This window comes from Ictidomys tridecemlineatus, chromosome 1 (assembly GCF_052094955.1).
Source record: "Ictidomys tridecemlineatus isolate mIctTri1 chromosome 1, mIctTri1.hap1, whole genome shotgun sequence".
Taxonomy (NCBI): Eukaryota; Metazoa; Chordata; class Mammalia; order Rodentia; family Sciuridae; genus Ictidomys; species Ictidomys tridecemlineatus.
In genome coordinates, this window is record NC_135477.1 from 133,806,997 (window position 1) to 133,825,233 (window position 18,237).

Below are 18,237 nucleotides of genomic sequence, written 5' to 3' on the forward strand. Positions count from 1 at the left end.
ATAGCTGTGCATTCTCAAGTAACTGATACCTAAGGTGGTATCTGACTCCACTGCCAGGTAGCCAAACTCATAAGCATATCTGAGTCTTCATTACCTGTGCCGTGTGCATTTAAACCAGTTTAGGATGTCAGTACAGCTGGTGTAGTAAATCTGATCAAAGGGATGCGGGTATGACTCTTGCACAGTCACTGAATAGCTGGGGAAAAAAAAAAAAACAAGGAAAATAAAGTATCCATATTTTTTCCTTTTTACAATAATGACATAAACCACACTATAAAACAATTGTAGGCTAAATTGTTTGCAACTCCATACTGACTTTTAACAGAGAATCTCTATATTTTCATAGGATTTTATTTGAATAAGAAGCCCCCAAAGACCAGTCTTAACAATATCTTTCAATGACAAGACTTCATTCTGTACATTTCAAAGGAAATCAACTTTCACTATTCACTATAAACCCAAATATTCACCAATTTAAAGCATTTCACTGTATTTTTTTTTTTTTTGTATTTAATTCCCTCCCCTTATCCCAGGGCTCCAGGAATAGCAAAAGCCTTCCACAAAAAAAGTTTTTGATTTACTTCTGCATGCAGATAATAAGGTTAATCAGTGAAGAGACAATTCAAGTATTCATAACAGAGTACATTCGCTACTGATTCTGAAAAATCAGAAAGAACATTTTTCTCTGGTGGGAATTTGGAATAATTTGCTTTCATGTTCCTGTCCTACTTCTATTTCTCAGGCAGCAGAAGAGAATATACAACATCTAAATAAAAACTCCAAAAAAAATTCTTTAAACTTAGCTCTAAACATATGTCTGAGACAATTACTCTGAAACAATCATACCAACAGCTTGTTGCTACTTAAACATTCTGTTTTCTGACACGTTCTCACTAACAGCTTCTTGTTAGAGTAAAAACATACAGTCTTGTCAGCTCCAAAATGTGAGTGGATTACTTCCATGAAATACAAAGAACATTCAATACTTGGTCCCATACTTCTTAACTTTAAAGTTTACTACATACTCAAGAGCTTAATGGCTCCCTACAAGAAAACCAGGAGAATTTTATTTTTCTAAACAGTTTATTCTATTCTCTTTAAGTTTCTTAAAGATTTCCACTGAAGTCTTCATGCTAACAAACAAAATGGGCCATAATTACAGACCCACTTGAGCAAATCAATAGCTCAAGTTCATTAATAGGAACTATCCACTAGAGAAGGTATGGGGGGAATGAGGTTGAGATTTCAGCATGAAGAGTTCAGGTTAGACAAATGACAGAAACTTGTGATTTAAAAAGCTCTGTGGTGCTGGCCTCACAAACAATGGGTCTTCTTTCTGAAGCTGGCTTCTGGTAGCTTTTATATAGTTAGGCTTCAGTAGGAGATACATGAAATAATCATACTATACATGTTTGTATATATTTCATTTGGGGGGATAATGCAATTTGATTTCTAGATAAATTCATGAATCTTTCACAAATGTTAGGCAAAAGAAAAAGGTCTTATTAAAAAGACCACTGGCTTAGAAGGTGAGGTCATAATCTGACCTGACACTAGGAACTGGATGACCTTCAACAGAAAACCTCACTTCCCTGGGTCTTAATTATCTCATCTTGACATAAAGAGGTCAGACAGTGTTGAAGATCCCTTCCCATTTGGAATCCTAAATTTCTAACATACAACCTATATTTCTACCCCAGCAAAAGATCTTTGTTGCTACCAGTAAACATAGGTTCACACGAGAATAGTTTGTACAACTGCCTGTATACTGTGATATAACTCATTTGGGTTAAAACAGGAGACCTCTGCTAAAATATTAATGTTCTTGTAATTGTTTCTCACAAGAAGCTATTGATATTTTCCTCAGATCCAAAGCAGTGTCCTGAGGTTCTGGTTGGTGCAATTCTAAGCCTTGCATGTCAATAGTTTTTTCCTGCCTGGCCAGCTACTTATAGATAACTGAATCTTGAGACTAATTGTATCAACCTCTTTTGCATTAGTAGTGGTGAGTGAACAAATGTCTTCCATATCTGGACCTGATGTATAGGTGCAGTCCTACCAGCAGGAAAGAGACTTCCCACCACTCTGAATGAATCTGGTGAAAAGCCCTTCTCCCACCAGGCTGTGAGTACAAATTGAGCTGAATTCAATCAGTTTATTGGATCTAGACTAGATAGAACATTCCCAGAAAGTTCCAAAGACTATATTATTATATAAGACTCTATTATCCTGGCCAGTTCCATTTGAAATGGGTGGGAGAATTGACTCCATAATCAAACATGAAAAACATTTCACTTCTACCAGCCATGAAGATTCCTTAAATAAGGGGAAATGTTCAAGTACATTAATTTCCTCATCTTGCCACTTGTTGCTCACTAACAACACACATTTCACAGGATGCCTCGCTGGTGTAGGACATAAACAGACAAAATAGGAGAAGTGTGCCAAGCCTCTCCAACTCAAATTTCATTTCTTTTACTTTTTCATACATTCTTTTCTGTACAGAATTCTTCTCTCTCTCTCTCTCTCTCTCTCTCTCTCTCTCTCTCTCTCTCTCTCTCTCTCTCTCTCTCTCTTTCTTCATTTTTAAGGGTATTATACTGCAAAATTTGGAAAAAAAATTTAAGAGGCAGAGAACTCTATAACTTTTAAATAACCACCAATACTGTTTTGCTCTGCTTCTTCTTCTCTAGGGTTTTCCAGTTTTTAGTTTGAGGGTTTTATTTACATTTTTTTCCATATTGTAATCATGCCATGCCTATATTTTTGAAACTTGGCTACATCATAAGCATTTTTCATGTTGGTAAATATAGTCTTCAAATGATGATTGCCAAATGTTCTGTAAGTGACTTTATCTAATTTGCTCAATACCCACCTATCACCAGGCAATTAGTTGGTCATTGTTCAGTGGGCCCACTTGCTGGAGGCCCTAAGTTTGCAGCATGAAGACAAATATCTTTGATGCAGGCTGACCTCCTCTGATCATCACTGCTCTGGCCACTATTTGAACTGAATTAGCTCCTCTGCTGACAGTCCAGGGAACTCTACGTTCTTCAGCAGCTGCTCCTCCAGCCATAAAGTGGGAAGACACCTTCCCACTGTCTAGTCTATTCTGGTTTTTGTGGTAAATGAGGTCTCAGCGCTAGTGAGTCAGCCCAGATTCAATACTCACACCAGAATAACTAGGCACCATCCTACCCCTGTCACCTCTCAAATGTCACCATGTAAAACACTGATTTAGAGTCTCTATAAAGCAGACAGTGTGGAGCAAACTGTGGTGCAAAAGGAATCTGATCCCAATTCAGCACTATTTTCAGCATTAGAATGCAAAACTCCTTATTTCCTGGTTGTTTGTTGAATCTTCTCAAACACACTGAAAACATATCATCATCATGATTTTAACCTATTAAGTGTTATCCAGGAGAAACCGCAGCAAGATTTAATTTAAGGTCAAAAAAATCGGGGTGGGGAGAAGCCATTACCACTTGGACACATTCCAAAGTGGTTAATTACATGTTATCTGCCTAAATTATCTTGTTACTTTAATCAGATATGGTAATAATCATCATTTCTTAGCTCACTTCAGTACTGCTGATTCTATTATTTCCATTTCTGTATTAGCAATTGAACGTTTGGGCAAAGAGTGGTTTCTCTTTCTTAGTGCCTTTTTGAGAAGAATCCTCACTAGATAGAAGAGCTCCAATTCACAGAATGGAAAAAGAGGATGGGAAGGAGGAACAGAGAATTTCACACAATTATTCATTTTCCAAAAGGATGTTGTGCAGAATTCCTTTAATCACAAAAGTGCCTGTGTATTTTTAATGATTTCATTTTCTTTCTTTTCATTTTATGCACAATTTCTTAGACTCACAATTGCCGCATTCAAACAAGGCACAACTCTATTTAAAAATAAATATTCAGATATCAGTGGGGGTGAAACTAAAGGGCACTAATAGAAGCATTTTTGTTTGATGCTTCTCAAATTTAATGTGCAGACAAATCCCCAGGGGAGCTTGTTAAAATTCAAATTGTGACTCCATGGGGCTGGGGTGGGGCCCAGAGTGAGTTTCTCATGAGCTCAGGACCCAGGTCCACAGATCACACTGAGAAGCAAGGATCCAGGTGATTCCATGGCTTTGAACCATGGGGTACAGGTGAATTTTAATATAAAAAAAGGATACAATGACCCCTACTACCAAGAATTGTATTCTTGGAGCTAATTTTCTCTCCTCATTTTAATTCAAGCCCATTTTGAAAGTACAGAACCTATCACCTGTACCTTTACTAGATCATTTTAATTTACCTTTCTATACCTTTTTCATTCCTTTAGAAACAATTCCACTTTCTTTTACCTTTTCTCTAGAAATCATTAGTCTTAAAAGAGGAAACTTATCAATAAGACTACAATTTGAATCCTTTCTAGCAGTCGTTTTAAAAACTCATTTCCCTATTTCTCCCCACTCAAAGAGAGAGTTTGCCTTAGTCAGTTGTGCAACTGCAGAATTATATGAAGTTTAAAGATTACTGTGCCCCTTGTCTATCTGTCATGATCTCTACACCCCATCCCAATGGATGTTTGTATTTGGTCATCTCATACACTACTAGGAAGTAGACTCACTCACTTGGTGATTATATGTTGAGCCACTGCCACATGCAAGGCAGTGTTCTGGAGAAAGGGAAGGATCAGTGGTAAACAGAACAACACAGTATGTATTGACAGCCTTGGGAAAATGTTGAGTTGAGCAAGGAATTAGTACACATTTTGTACCTATAAGCAGGTACTAGATTATTTGAAGCCTTGGATTTTTTTCCTCCAATACTCTTTCCTTCAGAACCTATTTGTTTATATCTCATCATTTTGGCTGCTCCCATATCTACTATCCCAAACACTTCCAGGCCCATGACTCAAGCTGTTTTTTATGAACACAATATGGCAAACACATTCTCTTCCCTCTCAAACACGCTCTCCTTTTAGTTTTCCCTATGTGCAATGAACCTCTACTCTTTCACACAGTAGGTGCTGAATTCCGGCAGACCTCTTGCACATCCTGTAGTCAATGCATCATCAAGATCTGTTGATCTGTTGATTCAGAACATCTCACAAACTTGACTTTTCCTGCTATCATCCTCTATGAAATTAAACAACCAATAGTCTTTCCTTTTTCTAAATTTGATATGTACCCACTTGTGTATTCATAAACTCATTTCTATTATTTTAATATTAATTGCATACTCTCTTAGTGAGATGTCTTAGGGGAGGTTCTGTAAAAATCATAAAGATAATTAATAGGCTGTTTTCCTCTTCAGTTCTACATAAAATAGTTAATATCACAAATATGTTATACACATATTTACAGCTTAACATTTCATAGTGATATATGACTTCATCGATGGAATGAGTAATTTTGTTTTTGTTGTCCTTATTGTAATACTATCAATGAGAGGAGGACCAGGCCTTACCAAAAAGTAATGCTATGAGGAAGGAACCAGAGATCCCAAAGAAGAACACCACTGAAGTGCTAGAAGAACCTCTGGACTTTGGGCTTCCTAACAGCATGACAACAGATGAGCTCTGGTTTACTAATTATGGTACTGAGGGTAACATGAAAACCAGACCAAGAGTTTGATATAATTGTACTCCCAGCTAGTCAAATACATTTTACCCTTTAGTACTTAGCACCTTTAATTTGTTTGAAATGCTTGCATTCACATTGTTATTTTTAGATAAAGATAATTTCTTGGGAATAAAAGTAATACATAAGAACAGAGCAGACTCTATTTGTGCTACCAATCATGTTTGTCCTACATATCACCAATCACTTGTGTTACTTTTGGTTCCAAAAGGAACATAAGATCCCCGAGGTTGACTGGTTTTTTGTATTGTTGTTGTTGTTTGTTTGTTTTGTTTTAATTTTTGTTTTTTCGAACTTCTGTGTTTCCTACTGCAAATTGCAGAAACCTGGACACTGCTAATGTTGGGCAAATGTTGAGCAAGGAATCAGTACAAATTTTGTACCTATAAGCTGCTTTCCCACAATGCATCCAATCTCCCCCTCCTCCAGCGCTGTACTTGCTCTGGGCACAGTCCTAATGGTCCACAGCTACCGGTTTCAAGCTATCTTTGATTCCTAGAATTCTCCCAACCATTGCTATCCACTCATCTTTCAGCTCTTCAAGAACCATCTCAGGGGAAACCACCCCCATGAGCCTTGCCCCATCCTCCAAAACTGGGGTCTCTCTTTTTAAGCCATCAAAGGCACAATTTTTTTATCTCAGACGTTCTAACACTTTAGTGTTTTGTTCCCTGCTGCCTCATGCTGCTCCCTCATTGTTCCCAAGCATAGGCCCAGCTCTCCAAAATTACTGCAAATAGAGTCAGAGCAGGCAAGACCTTAGGGACTTCATTCTAATTGAGGTATTAATGTTTTCCCCAGGTCTTCAATTGCACCTGTATTAGAATCAGATCTATCAAGGGTTTTTTTTTTTCTACACAATATATATTCTATAAGACCAAAGTGAGTAATACTACTCAACCTATTAGATATGCCTAATGATTTTTACAGAAAAGCAATTTCACAGTCTCCTTGAATTCTAATTTTATATGTCAGAGTGATAATGATAATATACAGAGGAACTTCTGGGCAATTATTCCTCAGGCTGCTTTGAGAATGGTTACCTTTCCCAATGGCTGCACACATTAGGGTCTTCAAGATTCAGAGGCAATGCTGTCTTAATCCAGTGGCACAGCAGTAAACAGACAAGGCTCAGGCATGAATTCAAAGAAATAATCATTTTTTTCCTGAAGAACAACCTGCAAAAAAAAAAAAAAAGAACTGCATTAAAATCACCCAAACAGAATTCTTTTTAGTAGAGCAATCACTCAGTACCAGTTGTCTCTAGGGCTGACATGTGCATAACAGTCCATGTATTTAAATAGCCAGGGCACTAGATTTTGTGGTTCACAAAAGAGAGGTGTTTCTTATGTTGTGCAGAGTGCCTACGGAATTGTAAATCACTAAAATGTGCAGATCATCATTAATCACCACCACCACAAAAGCCCTTCTCATCCACGCCAGCTGATTATTAAAGGAATCCACCAGAACAACACAGAGCTTCCAGATTCTCTCACCAGGCATATTCCCTTCTGGAAGAAGAAGGCCCACAGAGAAATCTGGCCTCATTTGTCCTAGAGAATAAACAGAAGTTCCTTTGACTCCAAGAAAGGCACCTCTGGCTCAAGCTGAGAGTCATTCAATAATTCTTTCAACATGGACTGAATGCCTACCCAAACTTAGGTGCCATGAGAAACTGGTTACAAAATATAGAACTAGTCCCCTTCCCTATCCTTTAAGATTCTTATAATGTATTGATTGTGACATAAGTATCTTAAATGCACTGCTTCAGTTTCTCCATTTGCTGAAAATAAACTATCTTGTAGTGGTTTCTGCAAAAATAAATAAATAGAAAAATAAAAGGTGTTTAGAGGTCCATTTTGGGAAAAAAAAACAAAGCTAAAGTTCATAATCAAAAAACAAATGGCAACATATTTGGAAGCCTGGAAAACAGGTAAGCTGGCAAAAGAGAGGAAAAAGAAGAGGGAGAATGTTCCAGACAGAGAGATCCAGGGGTGAGGGAGGACCAGGTGCATCTGGGGAACTCAAATCAATTCATAGCAAGAGAAAGGAGATAGTTGGAGAAGGAGACTGGGGGCATACCACAGCAGGTTTCATAAGCCATTGTAAAATATGGAACTTCATCCCAGGATAACAGGGAGCTAGTAAAGGGTACTGAGTGACACTGGAAAGATGACTCTGGCTATAGGGGACAACAGGTCAGATGCCAATGTGGCAAACCAGGAAGCAGATCTGGGCTGGCAGGGAGTTGAGTGACTCTAGGAGACTTTTAGAAGGTGGAACCATAGGACTTGGCTACCAAATGCAAGACCAGGGGAAAAGAAAGACTTCTGGTTTAGTCCTGGTGGAAATGATCAGTTGTTCATTGCGATTGGAAGCACAAAACCCTCCTCCTCTGGGGAGGGAAGCTTCAAGTTCAGTGTTAGATGAATCAAATTTGAGGTTTCTATGAGGTATTCCAGTAAAGCCACCTACAGGAATTTGGTGAACATCTACTATTTGCCAGGCACATGTATGTAACAATTGTAATATCATATGCACCTGGGAATCACAAGCATTTCTTCACCTCTTGGAAGTTAACACTCAGAAGGAAAAGCTCAATTGTCACACTGTGTCATTGTAAAAATGGACATCAAATTAGAAATAGCTGATCCATTGACTAAATTACAGGAAAAAAAAGCATTAACCTGCCTGTTGTGAAACTAATAACAATGGGGCAGATTATTCAATCCAAGCTATCATTTCCAGACTTTAATTTTCCATACCATGAAGTTAACAGTTCTTGGTATTTGAGAATCAAATGTATTAAATGATAACTTTTTTTATTTGAAAAGATAATATTAAATAAATAATAAATGAAAATGAAAGGGAAAAAACCAACTAGGATGTAGTTTAGCCTTCAAATTCAGGGGGACAGATTCAACAAGGAAATAGTAAAATAAATTCTCCAAGATCAAGACTGCAGAGAAGGGCAAGTATTTTAAATATGTTATGGCAAATTATTTATCTCTGACTCCACAAAGACTAAAGTAAGAGAAAGTGATTTGGAATAAAAAAGTATCTGAGTTTGTAAGATAATTTTAAAATAGTGTTTGTCATTAAGAGAAGTTGTGAAATCTTTAGGAAGCATATTCTAATGCAATATATAAAGCATAATTAGCCAAAATATGACTTATAACATAACTGCAATTATTGATATTTCTCACTGGCTTACATTAAAAAGTTGTAAAATCTGAAGTTTAACATTATGTAACAAAAAAGCTATTCCATCTAACTGGAATGAATTAAAAATGATGATGATGAGGAGGAGGAGAATGATAAATAATGGCTAACATTTCCTGGCTTATTATTGTGAGCTAGACACAGTACTGAGCTCCTCATGAACTATCTATTTAATCCTCACAGCTTGCCCAAAAAGTAGGGGTTTTATTGTTCTCATTTTACAGCTGAACACATGTAATATATGCCTAGTGTTTCCCTCATCTGTCAGAAAAAGAAGACATTTATTATATTTGGTTGTAACAAATAAGCAGAGCAAATATCTCTCTGTCTCATAGCTTTTCTTTGCCAGGGTAAGCATTTTGTTTCAATGAAGTGTGAAATTCATATATTAACTTTCATTCTTTCCTCAAAGACAAAATGAAGGTTGGTGAGCAGTAATCTGCTATCTCCTCATAAACAATTACCCCAAATTGAGGAGTTTATTTCCTGAGTCACCATCTCAGATCAAACCATCCATTTACCAATTAGAAATGTTTAGTCTGTAAAGTTAGAAATTACCCCCAAGCAAATAAAACTGCCAAGGAAAACAATGAGACTGTGTGATCTCTCAATGTAAAAATTGTGACACTAGACTTCCAGTTTCTCTTTTTGCTTTGCACCTGACGCAATGCTTGTGAAAGTGGATGGCAGGAAAAAGGCAGAATTTGGTCACCTCCTCATTGCTTTTTAAATTCAGCATGTAGAAATGTCAAACTGCATCACAAAGTCACAGGTGGCATTTGTGGAAGGAAAAAGATCAGTATGTTAAAAGATGTGTATATGTAGAGGATAGGAAAGGCAGCAGAATACAACAGACACTAGTATGGCAGTATGTAAAAACGTGGATGTGTAACCGATGTGGTTCTGCAATCTGTATACCGGGGAAAAATGGGGTTCATAACCCACTTGAATCAAATGTATGAAATATGATATGTCAAGAGCTATGTAATGTTTTGAACAACTAATAATAAAAAATAATAAATAAATAAATAAAATAAAAACAAAAGATTTTTTTAAAAAAGATGTGTATGTGTGTGGTTTCCTATATAAATTTGATCCCTTCATCCCCAAGCAGTTTATTAATTAAAATCAGAAAATTAACTGAGTTCTAGAACAACCTAAATTAGAGAATAAGATGTCAAAAGTAAAAGGAATGGCTAGATCAATATACGGTGATCAAGCAAACTCATGTAAGATGGTAAAACTGAGAAAACAGTGCAAATGTTATAAATGTTGGAAAAAGAAGACATCTCACAAATATGTTAATAAACTATACCTATAGAAACACAACATTTCACTATAATAGAAAATTCAGACTGCCCTTTTGTTCCATATTGTTTAATGAAGGCTCTGATATGCAATCCAACAGTTAACAGAGCATTACATTGTGCTCTATTTTATTTGTTGTCTTCTATAGGTGAGCATGCTTTTTTCTTTAAGCCTGATTTGGTGAAGGAAAAGTTGAATATGTTTTCCCCTATTTCTGTCTTCTATGCTTTCATATAATTTTCTACACTAGAGTGAAAATAAAAACAAAATATAATTTTTAAAAAATAGCATTATTTCAATTGGAAAAAAGCAACACAGTAGTAATGTGCTTCATTAAAGAGAAATATTTTGAATATATTCAAAACTCTAAATTGAATATTAAGATACCCTCACCCACCCGGTCTTCATCGTCAAATAATTTTCCTTATGATTCCATTTAACAAAATTTTAAATGTAAAAAATATAAGTCATTTGCATGAACCCCCTAGTGCCAAACTTGATTGCATCCCAGATCATTCACTTAATTATTATGAAAAAATCAAAACAGAAAATCAGTACAACTGATTAGCATTGCTAAAGTGCTCCTATTAGAAGAGGAGACACAGCCCGCAGAGTTAACTCTTCCTGCCTTGCAGCTCCGCTTGGAATACAGGCTTGCTTATGCCACCATAAAAGCCTCCATAATCAGGTTGAATAAAATCCTTGCAATGGATGAGTCTGGTACTCATAATAAACAGTATTTTCTTTATCAGTGTGTTAAGGAGAAATAAATAACAGGGTGTCTGCTTACTAATTTATTTTGCAACAACAGAGGGATAAACGATTCTAGGCAAATCCTTTTGGGCTCTAAATTCGATTACCTTTCTAAAACCATTAATTGTACACATAGAAATAACTAGGGTCCCCACATCCAGTTTTTTTTCTCAAGCTTATTACCTATCTCCAAGATCTTCTCAAAGTATTCTAGATTAAAACCAATTTCTTAATTAAGAATAGCCACTTTTCCACAATCAATTTTCCCCTCTGGATGCCAAGAGCCATCTATTCCACTTGGCCACTCTATCAGGCCTAGAGAGGTTGTGCTGCTTGCTTCTCCTCAAACGACTCAGACAGGCTGCCCAGGTGGGGGAGAAGGCGATGTGCTGTTCTTCCTGAGGCTTCGTGCCTATGAACATGGTGTCCATAGTTCAGCTTCAGCATATCAATGATTAACTTTTTCTGCTTGCCCTGAGAACACCCTCAGATGAGAACATCTATGGAAATACAACTTTGCTGATAAAAGGAATCCTTGAGGCACAGTCATGATTTGTATTTTCACCACTCAATGTGTGTCACTCAGCTTTGTGCTAACAAACCAATTGGCCTTATTGCTTTGGGTCTGAAGTGTCAGGTGCTCAGGTGGGGAAGGCCTGTTTACCTCATGGCCAGGTGTGACAGAGAGAGGAAGGCATGAGGTCCCACTATCCCCTTCAAGAGCACACCTCCAATGATCTAAAACCTCCTTCTAGGACCCACCTCTTAATGTTTCCACCACCCCTTAACAGTACACGCTGGGGAACAGCCTTTAACACATGCACCTTTGGGGAACATTCAAGATCTAAACGAGAGACTAGTCATTCTAACAGCACATTCCATTGCCCAAGCATGACTCTTCATTTCAAGCTGTACATGTGTAATGGTTAATTTGAATTGTCGATTTGATTGGATTAAGCGATGCCTCTGATTGAAAGGCTTCTGGGTGTGTTAATGAGGGTGTGTCCAGTAATGACTGGCAGGTGGGAGAGCAAACTGAAGTGGAGACCCTCTCTAAGCATGAGCAGCACTGTCCAACAGGATGGTGGCTTGGATGGAATAAATGTTGGAAAAACAAGGAAGCAGCAGCAGATGCAAGCTTGATTCTTCTTGAAGGGGTTCGTGATTGCTGCTGTAATCACCTGAGGATATCAGACTCTTGCTTCTTCACTTTTCCAAAGAGGACTCTGCCAGTGATTCTCCAGGGATTTTGCAGAAGCCTTCCATCTCAGACTAGGGTAGCATCATTGATCCCTCTTGTTCTGGGGTTTCAGCCTCTTGGACTGCACAACTACTGGTTCTTCCATCTCTCCAGGATGCAGACAGCCACGGTGGACTATCCAGCTTCTGGCTGTGTAAGCCAATCTAATAAGTCTCCTTTTTATAATTATACTGTTGATTCTGTTCCTCTAGAGAACCCTGATTATATAATATGTGATTATATAGTTATATAAACAAGACTCCCCAAATCCCTACACATTAACATGAAGAGAGTGTTAAAGAATGGTTCTAGAATTTCTTGGGCAACTTCCCATCAAGCAAAAACCAGACAAGGTCCTAATGATGTCTGGCATTGAGCTACCCTGAGAGAGCTCACAATCCCATACTGAAGACAGCTACAAACTGCATTTCAATACAGCATGATACACACTGTGATTAAGACCTAAATGGCTGCCGTGGGAACATAAGGATAAAGCCTCATCTATGTAATCAGCCAACCCCACAGTCATCATGTAGGTGGAGTTAAGGGATAGCCTGGAGAAGATCGTGGTGATCCATTTATCAACTTTAGAGATTATAATGTCCCTATGAATCCATCATTCACAACTTTGGGGAAAATCCACCAACAGTACTCATTAAAGATCTAAATGCAAGAAACTATGGGGACTATTGTGATTTACAAGCTTTGACTCTGGCCTTAATAATTCAAAATCTACTGGGGAGAAAAATGATAAACAAAATATGAATATTTGCCAAATGAGTCAACTTCGAAATGACTTGCCAGGACTTTAAAAGGAACAAAACTCAACATGAGCATGAAGACTCATGAAAAAAGTTAATCTTGAACCTAGGATTTAAAAAGAAAAAGAACTAGAAGTTCTTGTAATCTCACTAGTCCATAGGGTAGGATCTATTATCCCCATTTGAGAACACTGAGACAAATAGGACAAAGTAGAGACTACAGCAAAACTGACTGACAGCTGCAATATCTGTGACCTATCTTAACATCAGCCTGGATAAAAGGAAGTGTTTGGGTAAATGAAGACCTACCAGGGGTCACAAGGCAAAGAAAAACATATGAACCAAGGCTTGGAGGTGGAGAGCAAAAGGTTTTGTTAGGGGTTATGAAAAGCAATGTTAGAAAAGAAGGTAGTGCTCAGTGATGAAGGGTCAGTCTTAAGCATTGGGCTTAAGATTAATTTATCCTGTCTGCAGTAGAACTTACTTGAAGTCTTTGAGCAGCAGAAGAAGAAAGAGAAGGAGGAGGAGAAACTGAGGGGAGGGAGTAGAAGAGGAGCAGAAAGAGAAGAAGATGTGGTTTGGGGAAATTTAACAAAGAATGTGCATAAAACCTCACTGAGGGACCAAATCCTTCAGAGACAAAGACTGTACAGAGGGGACTGCACTCAGGCGTGAAGTGGAAAAACCTTCCTAGACTGATAGCCTAAGGTATAGGAAGTATGTGAGAAAAATAAAAGAAAGATAAGAAGAACTGGAAGAAATAATAGAAATTAGAGTTGCTGTCAGATGAGCTGTTTTGGGTTAAGCTTTTCTGAATCCCAGTTTTATTTTCTAGGTTAAGTGCATCTCTTACTAGGCAAAAATCAAACAACAACAAAAAGAAAAAATAAAAGAAAAATAGTCCTTTTGTAAAGCTTACTCATTCTCTCATGCTGTTCATAAACTATGCTCTACTACTAACTGTAACTGTACCCTATTATTGTAGCTAGACTCCAAGATGGCCTCCAATGGTCCCTGCATTATGTAACTCTACTCACATTCAATAGAGTAGACTTGCATAACCAATAAGGTATTGCAGAAATGACAGAGTAGAACTTCAAAGCCTAGGTCTTAAAGATACTAGTTCCATTTTGTTCTTAGATCTCCTTTCTGTGGGAAGTCATCTATCATTGCAAGGAGTTCTAGTGAAAGAGTCACATGGGTGAGGAACTGAGACCTCCTGCAATAGTCATATTCATGATCCACTTTGGAAGCAGATCCTCCAGCCTCTGTAAAGTTCTTATTTCCTGCCTACATACTGACTACAACCTCATGAGACCCTGAACCACGAGCATAACTACTCCCAAATGTTTAAGCCACTAAATTTTGAGGTAATGTTATACAGCAATTAAAAACCAATATACTTATATATAAGTATTTCCATACCAAATTATTTTGTTTTACTTCTAACATATCATCCAATAATGCCCACCATTTTGTTAGCATTGTCAGTAGTGTATTACACAGAGGAGACTACCTGCAATGATTCTGAAGTCTCTTCCCAATATTCTAAATCCTGGCAAGAGCCCATCATCTTCTAATTACAGTTTGTTATTTTGTGCCTAGAGGCATGACCTCATCAATGCCTGTGTTTGAGGCACATCTGCTGTTTTTTTACACAAAGCACTGTCCTACATTGTTCTGCCATTTATCTTTAACCATTTATCATGTGCTTGTTCACAAAAATTGACCTACCTTATAATAACTTGGAGAGTTAATCATGTACTTTGTGCTACAGATTATTTATAGAACATTTAATAATTGATTCCAAGCTCTTCTCTGGGTTACTTTTTCATCTGCTAATAAAATGTTCCTTTTATCTTCCTGCATTTGAAGTCGTTTTCTATGATTATCCCTGATTAAACAAATATAAAAATTTTAATAGTAAGGGCCTTTAACACCCTACTTTCAGAATTGGATAGATCACCCAGACCAAAAAATCAACAAAGAAATGACAGAGTTAAACTGCATCCTAGACCAAACAGATCTAAAGCATATCTACAGAACAATTCACCCAACACCTAAAGAATATATGTCCTTGGGCTGGGTTTGTGGCTCAGTGATAGAATGCTTGCCTCCCACACGTGAGGCCCTGGGTTCAATCCTCAGCACCACATAAAAATAAATAAATAAAAATAAAGATACTGTGTCCATCTACAACTAAAACAAATTTTAAAAATGAACATACTTCTTAATGGCACATAGAATATTCTCCAAGACAGATAGTATATTAGGCTACAGAACAATTCTCAAAAAAAATTTTTTTTTTTTTAAATTCTGGGCCCCGGAGATACAGTTAAGTGGTAGAGTACTTGCCTAGCACACATTAAGCCCTAAGTTTGATTATCAGCACCACCACCCCTCCCCCCCGAAAAAAAAATTAGTTAAAATTGTATCTTTTCTAGTCACATTGTGGTAAAACCAGGAACCAAAAAATAAGAAAAACTTTGGAACCTATGCAAATCCTTGGAAATTAAAAATATTAACTCTTAAATAATCAGTGTCTCAAGAAGAAAATTAAGTAGGAAATGGAAAAATTTCTTGAACCAAATGAAAACAGAAACAGAATGTACCAAAGCTTACGGAAAAAAGCAAAAGTATAACTGAAAGAAAAGTTTACAGCAATCAACACCAACATCAAAAAAAGTATAAAGATCTCAAATAAACAACATATCACTCTGCCTGAAGTAGCTGGAAACACAAGAGCAAACCAAACCCAAAATTAGTAGAAGAGAATAATAAAGATCTGAAGAGAAATAAATGAAATAAAGAAAAAAAAACAGTTGAAAACATCAACAAAATGAAGAGCTGTTTCTTCAAAAAGATAAACAAAATTGACAAACTCTTACTAGACTAGGAAAAAGCCTAAAAATTCAAATCAGAAATGAAAAAGAAGTCATTACAACTGACACCATAGAAATACAAAGGATTACAAGAAAATTATTATAAACAACTATATGGAACAAATTTGGTAACCTAGAAGAAAAGAAAAAATTATGGGACACTTCTTACCAAGACTGAACCATGAAGAAATAGAATATCTGAACAGATTAATAATGCAGAATGAGGTTGAAACAGTAATTAAAATTCTCCCATCAAAGAACAGTCCAGGGTCAGAAGACTTCACTACTGAATTCTACCAAAAGTTAAAAAAAAAAAAAAAAACTAATGCGAATTCTTAAATGATTCCAAAAAATGAAAAGGAAGGAATTCTTCCAAACTCACTCTATGAGGAGAGCATTGCACTAATACCAAAATCAAACAAGGACACAACAAAGAAAGAAAGCCACAGGCAAATATCCCTGATGAACAGAGATGCAAAAATTCTCAACAAAACAGTAGAGAACAAAATCCAATAGCACATTAAAAAGATTATTCATGGGACTGGAGTTGTGGCTCAGTGGTAGAGCACTTGCCTGGCACATGTGAGGCCCTGGGTTGGATCCTCAGCACTGCATATAAATAAATAAACAAATAAAATAAAAGATCTATTTAAACTAAAAAATATTTTTAAAAAATATATTATTCATTATGATCAAGTGGGATTCATCCTAAAATACAAGAATTTTCAAAATAATCAATGAATGTGATACATCACAGAAATATACATCAAGAAGAAGAACAAAAAAATTATCATCTCAATAGATATAGAAAAGGCATTTGATAAAATGCAACATCACTTCACCATGAAAATTCTGAACAAATTAGGTATTGGAGGACATAATACAGACCACTTAATGAGCCAATAGCTAACATCTTACTGGAATGGGGGAAAGGTGAAGGTTTTCTCACTTAAGATCTAGAAGATCACAATGCTCACTTTAATTTCTTTTATTGAATGCAGCACTGTAAGTCTCAGCCAGAGCAATCAGGCAAAAAACAGAAAGAAATTAAAGGGCATTGGAATCAAAAGCAGGAAGTCAAATTGTCACTGTTTGCAGATGACATGATCTTATGCAGAGATCCCCAAAGACTCCACCAAAATATTATTAGATTTAATAAACAAATTCAGCCAATTTGCAGAATACAAAATCAATACACAAAAATCAGTAGCATTGCAATATGACCAAAGACAATTATCTGAAATAGAAACCAAGAAAGCAACTCCATTTACAATAGTCACAAAAAAATAAGATAAAATACTTACTAACAAGTTTAATAAAAGAAATTAAAGATCTCTATAATAAAAATAATAAAATGATGATGAAAGAAATTGAAGAAGTCTTGAAGAAGTAGAAAGCCTTCCATGTTCATGGATTGAAAGAATCAATATTATTAAAATGGCCACACTACCCAAAACTATTTATGGATTCAATATAATCCCTATCAAAATACTAATGATAATTTTCATAGATCTAAACTAGGGAAAACAATTTAAAATTTATATGGAACCAAAAGGAAAAAAAAAAACCTAATAACTAATGTCATCTTAAGCATAAAGAACAAAGCAAGAGGCACTATACTACCTGACTTCAAAACAAACTATAAGACTATAGTAATCAAAACAGCATGGTAGCATGGTACTGACATAATAACAGACACATCCACCAATGGAACAGAAGAAAGCCAAGAAGTAAACCCACAAATGTATAGCAAAGTTTCAACAAAGTGCTAAGAACTTTTACTAGAGAAAGGACAGACTTTTCAATAAATCATGCTGGGAAAATTGAATACCCATGTGCAGAAGAATAAAGTAAAAATGAATTAAAGACTTTAAGTGTGAAGCCTGAAGCTATGAAACTACTAGAAGAAAACAAAAGGGAAATGTTTCAGGACATTGAGACGGGCAAGAAATTTTTAGAAGAATCCAAAAGCACAGGAAACAAAAGCCAAAATAGACCAATGAGATTACATCAAACTAAAAAACTTCTGCATAGCAAAATGAAAAATCAAGAGAGCAGAGACAACCTACAGATGGGAGAAAATATTTGCAAATGGTGTTTCTGGATGAAATAACAGAAGCTCCATGTGAAGAAGATAGATCATGACCACAGAGCCAGTTTGTGGGTGGCCCAACACTAGAACATAGAACTCAGGTCTCTTCACTTCCACTCAAATTAACTCTCCATCAGAAAAAAACAGTCATTGTCTTTCTAAAATAACAGTCCCTCTGTATATTATAATAACAACTGTTTCTTAAAATATAAATTCATTAAATGTTAGATTCTCCAAGTGACTGAGCTACTTACTGGTCAAAACTGAAAACGTGAGTTATTTCCACATTTATACTGTACAGATGTCTCAAATAATCAATGACTGGTGATTCAGCCACCATTCTTTC

The 18,237-nt window shown here is 36.4% G+C and overlaps 1 protein-coding gene across 3 annotated transcripts in view; it reads right to left on the reverse strand.

Annotated features, from left to right (window-relative positions):
• The window catches only part of Megf10 (multiple EGF like domains 10), a 171,123-nt gene that overhangs the window by 114,562 nt on the left and 38,324 nt on the right, over window positions 1-18,237 (reverse strand). For all 3 annotated transcript variants that reach the window (XM_005324140.4, XM_078048105.1, XM_078048094.1), the window contains exons 2-3: window positions 6,677-6,811; window positions 95-196 (exon numbers count right to left, since the gene is read on the reverse strand). In XM_005324140.4, coding sequence (XP_005324197.2) covers window positions 95-196; window positions 6,677-6,792 — 218 coding nt within the window. In that variant the 5' untranslated portion in view covers window positions 6,793-6,811. The remainder of the gene's footprint in view (window positions 1-94; window positions 197-6,676; window positions 6,812-18,237) is intronic.